Consider the following 16,633-nt stretch of genomic DNA (forward strand, 5'->3'; position numbering starts at 1 on the left):
AGGCGGATTAGCCTCTCTTTCTCGTTTTCTGGCTTTCACAGACATATTCGGGCTCTTTCCAGCTTCTGCCAGAGTGTCTGTATGTTAGTTTGTAAGGAATGAACCAGTAGTCCTTGTAGAACTGTTAGAACTAAAGGTCGGAAAGCAGGTCGCAGTTCTCGCGAGCGTTAGTCGCGGCCTCCTCTGAAAACTTACAGAGTCTGGTTGGAGCTCAGAGGAGCTCCGGCACAGACACGAGAGCACCGCTATTCCTCCTATTACACCTCAATGGAGCGCTGCAGTGAGTTTCAAGCTGTAATTGTACTTCTTTAAAAAGATCAAAAATCAAGGAAATCCTACCTAGTGCTGCTTTAAGCCAGGCATACACCGTGTGATTTTAGCCCAATTTTAAGCCAGATCTGCTCGGATTCGACTGAATATCACGATAGGGACAGTAGTCGAGCTGTGTGAGTTGTCTTACGAGCCAATTTATTAAAGGTCTTCTTCCCCTAAAATCCAAAATCAGACTTTTTCTTGTTCTTTGTAAAATAATATAGTAATAATATAGGTCTCTCTGAGTTGTATATGGATGCTGCACATGAAACTGTTCTTCAGCCTCCCATAAGAGTTGATCAGCGAGATGTTAGGGTGTCTACGTCAACCAGTGAGTTCGTGGCCTCGCCCACCTCTGCTCAGGACCGCCCACAGGCAGAGCTGAACCTGGGCTACAGCTTTAGAAGTAATACAGTAACTAAGGAGGAGCTAACAGCTCTGTTTACTCTGTTTACAGCTTTTGTTTACAGAGCTATAAGCTATAAGTTAGCATTAGCTGTCTTGTGTACGCAACTGTAGGTTTAAATTGGATCTCTGGTGGGGAGGAGGGGGGATCCGTGAGACAGTGGGGAAGGGGGGGGGTTCCACAAAGCTCACATCGCGGCGTTGATAACATTTCTTTCGGCCAAGGAGCCGCTTTACGAAGCACTTCTGCTATATCTTTACAACTAAGGCTGTATCTCTAAAAACATTTTGTCCTTTGAGTTTTAGAGCTGTAAAATTGACTGTGGGGTCAAAGGCAGGTAGGCGTTCTCTGTTGCAGTGCTGTTAGCCAATCAGACACGATATGTTTGCATGTATAAATATTCATGAGCAAGAGCCCAAATCCTGTCTTTCTTCAGTGATCTAAAGTAGAGCTAAATAAAAAAGCACCTTAGCACTTTTTTTTTCACAAGAAATGGCTCACATAGCATTCATTCATACTAGAGACCACATTTTAAAGCATTTTTAAATGAATGAAAAAATGATGGAATGAGACCTTTAAAGTCATGACCTGTTTTCCCAAAATTCACTGCAAATACACCCATAAAAAAGCCTTTCTTTTGGAGTGATGACCTTTCTCATCTATCAAATATACTCCATTTATTTGAGCTAAACTGTTGAGAAGGCACAGGTTAATGTTATATATTAGCCAGATAATGCTAAATACCATAGCTATGAACAAATGCTGTCTCTGCTGCTCCATGCTGTTTACACTGAGCATGGTCTGTGCAGCGTTCACTGCTCTTAGCCGCGCGACTTTATTTACTATGTGTACATCGTTCTGTGTTAAAGCAGCTTCTCACTATACAGTATTTACTTTCTTGCTCACATGGTTTATTGGTAAGCATTTTGGTGTGTTTAGGTTTGTGTCTGTGTGAAACCAAACCAAACAGAAGGAGAAAACACTTCGAATAAACAAATTTATGAACTGATCTGTACTTTAGAAACCTTAGAGAACTTCTAGAAGGATCTGTTGCTGCTGCTGACATGAGTCTCAGTGCTAGACACCACAGGACACCTTCACGATTGCCTTACAACTTAGCTTTTACAGTACTAGTGAAGTGCAGGGGTTGGACAATGAAACCGAAACACCTGGTTTTAGAGCACAATAATTTTTTGTCTCGACGGACAGTTCTGGTGGAAACAGGAGAGTTGAGGTTCACATTGAATTCTGCCGTGATTTGATCAGCGGTGGTTTTATGTTTTTTGGATACAATCCGGGTTAGCACCCGAACATCCCTTTCAGACAGCTTCCTCTTACAGCCTCCACAGTTAATCCTGTTGGATGTGGTTGATCCTTCTTGGTGGTATGCTGACATTACCCTGGATACTGTGGCTCTTGATACATCACAAAGACTTGCTGTCTTGGTCACAGATGCGCCAGCAAGACGTGCACCAACAATTTGTCCTCTTTTGAACTCTGTTCTGTCACCCATAAAGTTGTGTGCATTGCAATATTTTGAGGTCTTACCCTGCTAATTAACCCTTCACACTCTGCTCTTACTGGTGCAATAATGTGCAATTAATGAAGATTGGTTACCAGGCTGCTCCAATTTAGCCATGAAACCTCCCACACTAAAATGATGACTAAAATGGTGTTTCAGTTTCATTGTCCAACTCCTGTAGTTTTAATGTTTTGCTCGCTGTTCATGTCATGTCATGCAGGCTAGATCCCCACACTCAAACTCACACTCTGACTCACCGATGTCTGACATTTCTGGTACAGCTGCAGCGAAGGGCCCATCGGGGAAGGTGGGGGCGTTGTCGTTCACGTCCTGAACCTTGATGATGAACTCGGACTCGGGCTCCACGGCCTTGTTGGTGAAGCGATCGATAGCGCGAGCGTGGAGAACGTAGTGGCTTTTTTTCTCGCGGTCCAGGCTCTTGGCGGCGTGGATGTCTCCGGTCACCTCATTAATGGTGAAGATGGTGCCGGCGCCTTCTCCGCTGAGGAGGTACCGGACTGAGCCGTCGCCCTTATCTGAATTGGAATGCAACTGCGGGAAGAAAGATACATATATATTAGCCCATATTGCATCATGTTATCGTGTCACAAAGCTGTTTTTTTATCACGCTCCAGAAAATAGAAGGTGCGTTGCTCGAAATCTCAAAGTAATTGCTCACTTTGACGCTCCCGAGGCCGTTTGTATGCAACGCGTGCGCTGGGAGGACGCACGCAGCCGCAGAGGAGCGCAGATAACATCGCAACCACCTGTCTCTGAGGAGGAAATATTTTGTTTACTAAGAAAATATATTTGGAAACGGAGTGATATACCAGGACACCTGAATCTGCAGATTAAAAATAAAAAAAAGACATAAAAGTTATTTTATTCTCTTTCCAACCAAAGTTGATATATGCTCTTAAAGAAGCTCAGCACTCAGAGCTTAAAGCAAATATCCATTAAAATGACTAATTAAAATAATGTTTTTTATTGCTTTCAATTTCCTATTTTAACAAACTCATTTAAAACAGATCTTTAATGGACTGTGAATCTGGTACAATAATGCTGTGACAGGAAAAAAAATAAAGGCCTTTGCCAGTTTAATATGTATAAAGAAATAAAAGGAATGCCTGATATACTCATGCCAGAGTATTTTTCTTAAAGTTTTCACACTTTTCTTTTTTTATTAATGGCACTTTTTTAGTGTAATTTAATAACTTGGGCTCTTCCTCTGCCTCAACTTTGAGCTAAAAATGATGAGCTTCTTTGATTTTACCAAATTGAAACTCTCTATAATATAATCAAGAGTAAGATGGATGATCACAAGCCATCAAACCAAAATGAATTGCTTGAATTTCTGCACCAGGAGTGGTTTCATAAAGTTATCCAAAAGCAGTGTGTAAAACTGGTGGAGGAGAACATGATGCCACGATGCATGAAAACTGTGATTAAAAACCAGGGTTATTCCACCAAATACTGATTTCTCTTAAACTCTTAAAAAAACTTTATGAATATGAACTTTATTTATGAAGCTTTATTTGCATTATTTGAGGTCTGATCTTTTTTTTTTTTTTTTTGCTATTTCAGCCATTTCTCATTTTCTGCTAATAAATGCTCTCTAAATGACAATATTTTTATTTTTAAATTTGGGACAAATTTTGTCTGTAGCTTTTTTTTTGTTGCTCTTTTGTTTTTGCATTTTTGTCTAAAAGGGCATGGACAACTCATCCAGGAGGTCACAAAAGAGTGTGTCGATCTGTCCTCAAAAGCTAAATGTGCTAATCTAAAGTATAAAACATGTTCAGGTTTATTTAATACTTTTTGTTTATAGAATAATTATGCACGTGTTCCTGTATGGCTTTAATATAGTCTTTAATATTAATATTTTGTATAAATGAGAAAAGGTGTGTCTAAACACTTTACTAGTACTTGTATATACAGAATTAAGATTCTGGAGTTGGACTATTTTCTTTAAAATATAAAGAATTTCCCTTTTGTGCACAAACCAAGGTTGTTTTATTGTTTTTGCTTGATTAACTTACTATCAAATTACAACCAGTGTTGACTTTTGCCTTTAAAACACTATTTAAAAACGTTTATAGCATTTCAAATTCCACAGTGCCTGTAAATCTGACTGAAACTAATATTTTTCTTCCTTTTTTCCACAATATCCAGAGTGACTTAAAGCAGGTCACATTATATTCTGCAGAGTGTAAAGTCACACCCACCACTACGGCCCCTTGCACTATTATGCTGTCACTAATATGATGGAAAGAAAGCTTGTCTCTACTTCTTCCTTTGTACGTACCGTCCTAAACGAGGCTTGTTCACCTCCCAGTTCTGAAATGGAAACTCTAATGGTGCCCTTTCACACCAGCAGCGTACTCTGATAGTGTATAACACCTAGTGATTACCGCTCAAATATACACGCCTCGAACACTGCGCCCCGGCATTATTTTGAGAAGATTATCTTTTTAAACCTGAGCCACAACCTCAAATAGCCTGAGCTGAATGCAAAACACCCTGCCAAGGTGAAGCTTTCTGAACATCTGAATTGCAGAAATTCAGAACGAGAGACAGCGCCATCGGCATGTGTGAGTTTCATTTTAAGCTCAAAGTAAATTCTCCGTCAAATTTTATGCCGTTAATTCATGGAGTTAAAAAAATAAATAAATTCACAAAGAAAAAAGTAAATGTGGCAAAATGTTAAACAGACAAAATGTGTCAAATATTGTATTTTTGTCCAAAAGGGCATGGACAACTCATCCAGGAGGTCACAAAAAAAACCCCAGAACAATATTTAAAGAACTGCAGTGTTCGCGAGTGTTAGAGTCAGAAATCTGCTTTAAGCTCAAAGTAAATTCTCCTTTTATTATCAATCGTCAGCTTTTATGGCGTTCATTCATGGAGTTTAAAAACAACAAATTCACAAAGAAAAAAGTAAATGTTGCAAAATGTTAAACAGACTTAATGTATTAAATGTTAAAAGGGCATGGACAACTCATCCAGGAGGTCACAAAAAAAAAAACAGAACAACATTTAAAGACCTGCAGGTCTCAGTGTGTGTTTGCAAGTCGCGAGTGTTAGGGTCAGGTGTCTGCTTTAATTTCATTTTAGGATCAAAGTAAATTCTTCATTTATTTTCAATCATCAGCTTTTATTGTGTTAACTCATGGAGTTTTAAAAAACAACAACAAATTCACAAAGAAAAAAGCCAATGTTGTAAAACGTTAAACAGACAAAATGTATAAAATATTGTATTTTTGTCCAAAAGGGCATGGACAACTCATCCAGGAGGTCACAAAAGAACCCAGAACAACATTTAAAGAACTGCAGGTTTCAGTGTGTGTTCGCAAGTCGCGAGTGTTAGAGTGTTTAAGATTAAAGTAAATTCTTCATTTATTATCAATCGTCAGCTTTTATGGCATTAATTCACGTTAAAACAAAAAAAACACACCTCCCAAAAAAGGAAAAAAAAAGGTTGCAAATTGTTAAACAGAAAAAATGCATCACATATAATATAATAATAAGTTGAAAAAGTTTTATAGATTTCCTTTTTCACACACGGCTAGCTTGGTTTGACAGTTTTTCTGTTAATAAATGAAATGATTATTATTTAAAAAGTGTTTTTTTGTATGTATATAGGTTATCTTTATCTGATATTAAAATGTAAGTTGTAAAAAAAGCAAAAAACAATAGAAATCTTTATGTTTAAATATCAAGTCACACCATATCACAAACCGAACACACAACCAGCTACCAGATTGAGTCTGTGTACATTTAACAGTAATTTCACTAGTGTTGCTCCTCAATAATGCCATAATTAGCCATGAATTCCAAACTTCTGCCGTTTTTTTGAGGCTTAATAAGATCACTGCAACCGCATTATAATCCCCCCATGCCCACCGACATGCTCCCAAACTTTGTTTCTGTTGAATTTTTAAATGAAGTGGGAACAGATAAAGCAGACGTTCAGTCGCATTGACATTTTGAGGCTAAAGCCCACGGCGCCGGCTGGAATAAAATACAGAGCTAGGATTGAAATGTTACGAGCGAGACGCAGAAGTGAGAGCAGTGCTTACTAATTTAAACTGCTTAATCTCAGTACAGTCTGCTCTGTGTGGTGTAAAATGGCGGAAAGTGAAAGAGAGAAAGAGATTCTTTAGAGGAAGGTTCACTCTTCCATACAGCAGCGATCACTCAGCTATGTCAGTTTTGGGGAACTGACTCTGGATTAGCTTTGCTACAGTGAGTGTTAGCATGCTAAATGCAATGCACTCTGCTTTCGCATAGCAAATGAGGTCTGAGGTCACTGGCAAGTCAAAATGCAGTCAGGTAGAATTTTAAACTGCCGGAATTTTCCTTTCTTTCCAGAAAAAAACTGTTTAATTCAGAGCGGGTTCTCTGTGTTCTAAAGAAATGACACTGAGTCACTTTACACAGTTTTTTACATTGGTGGTGAATAGATCAAGCTTTCTGTAAAGTTGCCATATAGAAACATATTTTGTAACACTTTCTATGAATCAGGTATCTATAAAGCATTATAAATGCATTCATAAAGCTTCATAGACCATTCATAACGCTTTATAACACTTGACATAAGCCTTTCTAACTATACATAAATGTTTATCATCTCAAACAAGCTTTATACTGTGGTTATAACACCACAGTATAAAGCTTAATATCACAAAGCGATATAAAGCATTATAATAGTAGGTGTAGTTGCTGTTCTTTACATTATTGGTCAGACCTGTTTCTATAAAGCATTATAAATGCATTCATAAAGCTTCAGAAACAAATCATAATGCTTTATAACACTTGACATAAGCCTTTCTAACTATACATAAATGTTTATCATCTCAAACAAGCTTTATACTGTGGTTATAACACCACAGAATAAAGCTTAATATAACAAAGCGAAATAAAGCATTATAATAGTAGGTGTAGGTGCTGTTCTTTACATTATTGGTCAGACCTGTTTCTATAAAGCATTATAAATGCATTCATAAAGCTTCAGAAACCATTCATAATGCTTTATAACACTTGACATAAGCCTTTCTAACTATACATAAATGTTTATAATCTCAAACACAAGACGTTATAAAGCTTAATATCACAAAGCGATATAATGCATTATAATAGTAGGTGTAGTTGCTGTTCTTAACATTATTGGTCAAACCTGTTTCATAAAGCTTAATAGATGTTGAATTCACTTACATAATGCTTCATCAAGATGCCTTCCCTCTAACTGCTGCATGTTATAATGAAAATTGTTCTGTAAATGCACTTTTCACAGACTTGTAAAAAAGTGATGTTATTCCACATTACCAAAGGCATATGACAAATTATAAAGCATCATGAGCGCTTTTCACAGATTTATATAATTTGTTATATGCCTTTCGTAATGTGGAATAACCACTTTTTTACAAGTCTGTGAAAAGCAGTTATAAGTGTTCATTAGATGTTATGTGCATTTACAGAACAATTTTCATTATAACATAAAGCAGTTTGAGGGAAGGCATCGCTGTGGATCTTGAATAAAGCATTATGTGAGTGAACTCAGTATATATTACGTAGTAAGCTTTATGAAACAGGTCTCACCAATAATACTAAGACAATCATATTATAATGCATTATATCGCTTTGTGCTATAACGCTTTATACTGTGGTGTTATTACGTTTTATGTTTGAGATTATAAACATTTGTGTATAGTTAGAAATGCTTATTATGTCAAGTGTTATAAAGCATTATGAATGGTTTATGAAGCTTTATGAATGCATTTTTAGTGCTTTATAGATTTTTTTCCTTGTCAATTTATCTAGTCCCACCTATTCCCATGTGAAATAAGCCACCGCCTATTTTCTGTGATTTTGCTATTTATAGGTTTATGTTTAAGTAAAATGAACATTGTTGAATTTTCCCAAATTCCAAAATAAAAATATTGTCATTTAGAGCATTTATTTGCAGAAAATGAGAAATGTCTGAAATAACATAAAAAGATGCAGAGCTTTCAGATCTCAAACAATGCAAAGAACACAAGTTCATATTCATAAAGTTTTAAGAGTTCAGAAATCAATATGTGGTGGAATAACCCTGGTTTTTAATCACAGTTTTCATGTATTTTGGCATGTTCTCCTCCACCAGTCTTACACAATGCTTTTGGGTAACTTTATGCTGGCTTGTGATCATCCATCCTCATCTTGTAATCAATAACATCGTTTTGAATAACTCATCGTTTTGAATTGTTCTCTTACTTTTTTCCAGAGCTGTATATACTGTATAGATTTATTTTTCTAAACAAGAAGCTTTTTTCTTTGTATGTTTTCTCGGAATCGTACGCAACACAGCGTAGATTCCTTGCAACTAACGAAAACCAATTACTCCAATTTCTGTTTTCTGTTTAGAAAAAAAAAAAAAACACACAGCTCTTGGTACTTTTTTGTGTACTTTACGAACTGGCTTAGCAATTTTTTTCTTCCCTCCTTTTTCGGATTCCTCATCAATAATGAGTGGCTATGTTTATTTTAGATGCCGACTTTTCAAAAGTGTTTGTGTGTGGAGGCAGCACACGTCTCATTTGCATATCCTATCCCATACCGCATCTACTTCCGAGAGAGACGGCGAAAGTGCAATCGAGGACTCGCCAGAAAATGTTCAAGGGGGCCCGCAGTTCAGTATGTTGTGTAGGATTAATCTGCGAGGAGCGATGGCTGCGAGGCGGCGCAGCATTTCTTTTTTCTTTTTTTTTTTTTGAAGCGTGTTTCCAATCGGTGTTTATAGTAAACATATTTACTGAGAAACACTACTAAGCCGGCAACAAGCCCGGGGCGGACAGGAGCGGCACCGAGCGAGAGTGCGAACCGCCCGAGACGCGCCATCATTTTCAGGTCACTTATCCAATGATGCATGCTGGCATTTAATTTGCTAATGATCAGTACAGCGGCTCGCACAATCAGGGAGCCAGCCGGATCCAAAAAAGCCAGGCGACGCGAGCTGGCAGGACACGTCCCAGGGTGAGAACAGGAGGCAAAAAAACAATATAATAACTTGGCATGCTGGTCAGGCTGCTACTAAAACAACCCCCCTCCCTGTTCTCGCTGTGTATATGTGTGTATGTGTGTGTGTGTGTGTCTTGGCTGCCGCTGAAATCCCAGAGCATAGAGCAATTAGTCAGGAGTACGTTCACCTTCCAAACCTTCTCCCCGTGGCCGGGAGGGACTTTCACCTCCGCGGAAAAATGTGTGGACGGTTGAAGCGGAAACATTTACTATGCCATCACAGAGTTCCAAAATTTATCCAGGGCATACCTTATATTACCTTATATAGGCATTATAGGCACAAAAAAACAAGTATGAATTTCAAAAAACACCTAAAAACACCGGAGAATCCAGCTTAAATGACACTTCCTATTAGCAACTAGAAATGCAAAATCAACCATTAAGCAACCCAACAGGAACCATAAAAACCACCAAAAAAACAATAATATAATAACTTCCTTGCAATTACATAACAACACCCAATGAGCCACCATTGCAACCATCTAGCAACACCATTACAAGCACCAAAAAAGCCAAAAAGCTCCTAGCATCACCACTGCAACCACCCAGAAAATACCATAGTAACCCGATTAGTAATAACGATTACATAGCAACACCCAATGAGCCACTAAGCACTAAACACCATTGCAACCATCTAGCAACATCATTATAAGCACCAACAAGCCCAAAACCACTTTCTTTGAACCATCAAGCGATTCCACACAACAGCCTCTTAGCATCACCACTGTAACCACCCAGAAAATACCATAGTAACCCCATAACAGTTACCTAGCAATATACAGTAATAACAACAATCTAGCAACACCTAAGTACTAAACATCATTGCAACCATCTAGCAACACCATTAGAAGCACCAACAAGCCCAAAGCCACTTTTACCTAGCAACAATTACCTAGCAATAGGAAGTAATAGCAACAATCTAGCAACACCATTATAAGCACCAAAAAGCATCATAGTAACTGTATAGCAATTACATAGCAACCAGTTGGGCTACCAAAGCCACATTCTATGAATCATCAAGCAATTCCACACAACAACCTTTTAGTATTATCACTATAACCACCAGTAACCCTATAACAATCACCTAGCAATATAATAACAACAATCTAGCAACACCTAGCAACCATCATAATAACTGCCTAGCGATTACATAGTAACACCCAATCAGCCACTAAGCACTAAACACCATTGCAACCATCTAGCAACACCATTATAAGCACCAAAAAGCTGGACTGCCAAAGCCACTTTCTCTAAACCATCAAGTTATGCCACACAACAACCTCCTAGCATTACCACTATAACCACCAGAAAATGCCAGAGTAACCCTATGATAATCACCTAGCAATATACAGTAATAACAACAATCTAGCAACACCTAGCAACTATCATAGTAACTGTAGTAGTAATGATTACAGAGCAACACCCAATGAGCCACTAAGCACTGAACACCATTGCAACCATCTAGCAACACCATTATAAGCACCATAAAAAGCAAAATAGCAATTACATAGCAACCAGTTGGGCTACCAAATATACAGTAATAACAACAATCTAGCAACACCTAGCAACCATCATAGTAACTGCCTAGCGATTACATAGCAACACTCAATGAGCAACTAAGCACTAAACACCATTGGAACCATCTAGCAACACCATTAAAAGCACCAAAAAGTAAAATAGCAATTCCATAGCAACCAGTTGGGCTACCAAAGCCACTTTCTATGAAGCACAGATGCTGAAGATGTTCTACATAAAGAGTGACATAAAAAAGAAAAACCTGACGGCTGTCTTTTGTGACCTTCATAAGGTTTTAAGAATGATTGCATTTAACTGTTGCAGTAACTAGGCAGTTCATTGTAAAGTAATCAGTATGCATCACTTTGCGTTGCATCGCATTACATTTTTTTTTTTTGCAATGTTGCATTTCGCATACACAGCACGTCATGTGACAAAAAAAAATGCATGTGGGTGGCTGTGCCCATTAGTTTGTGTTTCATACTATCCTAGAGAGCGGTAGGAGAATTTAAAATATGCAGTGTCATCATGCAAATTGCCAACTAATTACTGGCAGTCTATGAAGAAGGTCAATTTGAATGGATGACTTGTTTTAAATCAAGTCATTGAGTAAGTGCGAGAGCCCTGCTTCAATACTGATGGAACAGGAATGTCGGATGCAGCAGTGAGCTTGAAAGAAATCGTTGCTTTGAACCAGACATTGACGTATAGCTGGAAGTCCACCTAAAGTGCCTGGGCTCGATTTGACACTGACTGAGTCCTGTCGCAAGGGACGAGACTGAAGCGTATCCATATTCTCATACAGGGTTTTATACTAGTGCATCTAAAAAAAAATAGAATATCATTGAAAAGTTACTTTATTTCAATAATTCAGTTGAAAATGTTATATAGATGTATTACACAGAGAGTGATCTATTTTAATTGTTTATTTTATACAGCCAATGAAAACCTAAAAATCAGTGTTTCAGAAAATGTTAATATTATATAAGGCCGATTGGTACTTTTATCAGTGTGGGCAGTGTTCAAGTCCTGCTGGAAAATGAAATCCTCATCTTCATAAAATTTGCTGGCGGATGCATGAAGTGGTGTGAGATTTTCCAGGCAAAAAAAAAAAACAAAACATTGCACTGACTTTTAATGAGATGCAGATTTCATTTTCCAGCAGGAAAGTAATATTCAAATTTCCTGAGATACAGATTTTTGGGTTTTCATTAGCTGTAACAAATAAACACTTAGAATAGATCAGTTTGTGTAACACATCTATACATTTTGAACTTTTTATTGATTTTTAAATCTTACTTACATTTGCTTCCACAGCTCTATATGCTAATGAGCTATATGTTTTACTGCTGTACCTGCAAAACTTTTTTTGCAGTATTATTGTTGACCATTACAGTAGCTCTATATGTTTTTTTACAGCTCTATATACTAATTAGATTCTATGTATTACCTTTTATGTCAGTTACAGCAGCTCTATTTATTTCTACCACTCTACAAGCTAATGCAATTGTGTTTTAATGTTGCATTCGGATAATGTTGCAGCTAGTTGTTTATAGTAGCTTTTTTGATAATGCAGCTCTATATGTTTCTGAAGCTCTATAGATTAATTGTTATCCATATAGAATAGCTATATATGTTTCTACCACTCTACTGTATATAACAATGAAACTTAATAATAATTGGCATAAGTGTTGTCAGTTGCAGCATCACTATAAGTTTCTACTGCTCTATATGCTAATCAAGCTAATCATATGCTATATGGTACTACCTCTGTCTAATATCATGCTATTAACAAAAAGGAATTTCATTATAAGTCTTCTGATGTCGTAAAATAGCCTTCTAATAATGCAGCTCTGTTATTTTACAGCTCTGTATTCTGTACAGCTCTATATTACAGTTCTGTTTTTGTAGTACCAGAAAGCCATGTTTGGCCACATATGGCTGAATAAGCATGTAGAGCTGTAGACCCAAACAAAACTTTAATAACAGAGCAGATAGAGCTATAGACCCACACAGAACTGTATTAACAAATCAGGTAGAGCTGTAAACCCAAACAGAACTGCATTAACAGAGCTGGTAGAGCTGTAGACCCAAGCAGAACTGCATTAACAGAGCTGGTAGAGCTGTATACTCAAACAGAACTGCATTACCAGAGCAGGTAGAGCTGTAGACCCAAACAGAACTGCATTAATATAGCAGGTAGAGCTGCAGACCCAAACAGAACTGCATTAACAGAGCTGGTAGAGCTGTAGACCCAAACAGAACTGCATTAACAGAGCAGGTAAAGCTGTAGACCCACACATAACTGCATTAACAGAGCAGGTAGAGCTGTAGACCCAAACAGAACTGCATTAACAGAGCAGGTAGAGCTGTAGACCCAAACAGAACTGCATTAACAGAGCAGGTAGAGCTATAGACCCAAACAGAACTGCATTAACAGAGCAGGTAGAGCTATAGACCCACACAGAACTGTATTAACAAATCAGGTAGAGCTGTAAACCCAAACAGAACTGCATTAACAGAGCTGGTAGAGCTGTAGACCCAAGCAGAACTGCATTAACAGAGCTGGTAGAGCTGTATACTCAAACAGAACTGCATTACCAGAGCAGGTAGAGCTGTAGACCCAAACAGAACTGCATTAATATAGCAGGTAGAGCTGCAGACCCAAGCAGAACTGCATTAACAGAGCTGGTAGAGCTGTATACTCAAACAGAACTGCATTACCAGAGCTGGTAGAGCTGTAGACCCAAACAGAACTGCATTAACAGAGCAGGTAGAGCTGTAGACCCAAGCAGAACTGCATTAACAGAGCAGGTAAAGCTGTAGACCCACACAGAACTGCATTAACAGAGCAGGTAGAGCTGTAGACCCAAACAGAACTGCATTAACAGAGCAGGTAGAGCTGTAGACCCAAGCAGAACTGCATTAACAGAACAGGTAAAGCTGTAGACCCACACAGAACTGCATTAACAGAGCATGTAGAGCTGTAGACCCAAACAGAACTGCATTAACAGAGCAAGTAGAGCTGTAGACCCAAACAGAACTGCATTAACAGAAAGCAACCTTTTCAAATGCAGTAGATCTCAATATATATTATTTTCTAAAAGAGAAGACAAAGGATGCGTAATAACTCATCGCCACATAGAGCGTCACTGAGATATTTTCTAAAGAAAAATGATTTTTTGGTGGGTCTCTCTTCAACACAGAACTACATTACTGAACAAAGCTGCATACAGATCAGAGATAATGTCAATAGACACGCAAACATAATTTGTGTGAAGTGTCTCTACCCTCTCAGTGCTGCACTACCAGGAAAAACTAGCTAAATGTAACCCCATATAATTCATATTGTCTTCTGTCCTGGAAGATAAGTAGCATTTATCAACATCAAAGCCAGAGTCTGGTGCCGTTCTTCAAGTCTATATGCGAGTATTTCTTCTCTTTCCATTTTTCATTTTCTCTTGCGCATAAAGGTAAACCTGCCTCAAGGCTATCCTTTATTCCATAAAACATTATGAGCCGCTTCTCTGGACATTGATTAGGCCTTATCTCAGAGTGAACTGCTTGTCAATAGTGGACAACCTTTAGAAACCATTTTAAGTGGGTTTAAAGTTGGACTTTATCTAGGTCTCGAAAAACAGCAATTTATAAAAAAATGATGATAAAAATTGATAAAGCAAGATTGCTATAGGAAGGAATTAACTTACACCAGTCAGCCATAACAGTAAACCTGGCAGATGAATATTGGTTATACAGTCATCGACATAAAAAAGCTGCAAAAAAGAGACCACTTAAAAATGATGTGTTTCTTTGATTTCACCAAATTGAAAACCTCTGAAATATAATCAAGAGGAAGATTGACGAACACAAGCCATCAAATCAAGCTGAACTGCTTGAATGTTTGCACCAGGAGTAAAGGCATAAAGTTATCCAAAAGCAGTGTGTAAGACTGGTGGAGGAGAACATACCAAGATGCATGAAAACAGTGCTTAAAAAACAGGGTTATTCCAACAAATATTGATTTCTGAACTCTGAAAACTTTATGAATATGAACTTGTTTTCTTTGCATTATTTGAGGTCTGAAAGCTCTAAATCTTGTTATTTCAGGCATTTCTCATTTTCTGCAAATAAATGCTCTAAATGACAATATTTTTAGAATTTGGGAGAAATGCTGTCTGTAGTTTATAAAAATAAAACAACAATGTTAACTGAAACATAAACCTATACATAGCAAAATCAGATAAACTGATTCAGAAACTGAAGTGATGTCTTATTTTTTTTTTCCAGAGCTGTATGTAGAGTAAATGATTACAAGTGTGGTCTGATTAGACATTGGATGTTGCCACAAGAGTAGGTAACCCCCCCCCCCCAATATTAAATAGATTTCAGGGGCTACTTTTGGATCCACATTAAGTGGAAACTTCCAGTTCCAGTAATGAGATCATGTGAATGTTTCCAGATGAATGACTTTAGTTTGAAAAAAAAAAAAAAAGAACATTGTATATAGGTGAGGAGAGCCTTTAAGCTGAACCCTAGAGAGATATGTGGACCCCAATTGGCAGGAGATGTCTCTTCAGGCATTTAAGCTACATTTAATGCTGGTCTTCTGTATAATATATACTGCATTTACAAGACAGAGTCAGCAAAATCTTCCTTTATGCATTTTCACATCATAGCAGATCCAGAAACTACAAGTACCCCTAGTAGTAATACAAGGTAAATTAGTGGCTCAACAATGTCTAAAACATTGACAAAACAACAAACCTGAGGCCACATGTTTTGCCTTTCATGGCAGGGCATTCAACTGGCATTTGACAGCAGGATAATGCTCGCTCACACACAGCAAAGGTTTTCCAGGAATTTTTTAACCAGATCTATGCAACACTTTCATGACGTTCCCCATTGCCAGATTTATCACCAATTAAGCCTTTATGGCGCCCAACGGGGGGCCAGAGCCTTCTTTTAATTGTACCATTTAACTTATTCTTTCACAGCAATATTATAGTCACTTATATCTATATATTAACTGATAGACAACCGGCTCAGAGTATCTCCAAAAGATAGATCTCTAGACCTTGTTCTGTGTTCCAGATTTGCAGTAGTCAATACCTACCAAAAGAACCCCATGAAAAGACAAACAAACCATTGAACCAGCAACAGGGTTGTGGTCTTAATGATGCAACCTCACAACCAACATGACTTCTTCCGGCAAGTATCTTCTGTGAATGTTAGTCATGCTGCCACAAACTGCATGACACCTTTCGAGGTCTTGTGGAGTTCATGCCTCAAAAGGTCAGAGCTGCTTTGTTGACATGAGGAGTGGGCGGGGGTTACACAATACGAGGCAGGTGGTTTTAATGTTACTGTGGTAACAAAATACTACATTCCCACAGAGAGCGGCATTATCACACATACAGCGTACAAAAGATGTATAGAAGAGCTGCGGCTCTCATTAAACATGTATGTCGGGCTGCATGAATAATACAGAGAACATGCCACATGACAACTATGCAACACATGTATTAATAAAGGTTAATGCTACAAAGAACCTGAGTCAAATGGGAGTACATTGCCTGTTTGAGAGCCACACAAGGCTCTATAGCATGTGCCTGTGCTGTATAATGGCTCATTCACTAAGCGAACTAAAGCTGAATTACGCTGAACCCTACACACAGGCAAATTTAGTGGCTGCAGATGTGGAGTACAAGCATGCTACAACAATTAGTGTCAACCCTGCTTATAATAAAGAAAAAAATATTGTTTTATGCTGTGGAGTTGTTTTGTGTGAAATGGGTGCCATTTGCACCTGTGGTATTTGATAA

General features: G+C 37.9%; 1 protein-coding gene across 2 annotated transcripts in view; it reads right to left on the reverse strand.

Moving 5' to 3' along the window:
* cdh18a (cadherin 18, type 2a) overlaps positions 1 to 16,633 on the reverse strand; it is a 164,760-nt gene that overhangs the window by 78,102 nt on the left and 70,025 nt on the right. For both annotated transcript variants that reach the window (XM_049478517.1, XM_049478518.1), the window contains exon 3: positions 2,498 to 2,792. In XM_049478517.1, coding sequence (XP_049334474.1) covers positions 2,498 to 2,792 — 295 coding nt within the window. The remainder of the gene's footprint in view (positions 1 to 2,497; positions 2,793 to 16,633) is intronic.

The sequence above is a fragment of the Astyanax mexicanus genome, chromosome 4 (genome assembly GCF_023375975.1).
Source record: "Astyanax mexicanus isolate ESR-SI-001 chromosome 4, AstMex3_surface, whole genome shotgun sequence".
Lineage (NCBI taxonomy): Eukaryota > Metazoa > Chordata > Actinopteri > Characiformes > Acestrorhamphidae > Astyanax > Astyanax mexicanus.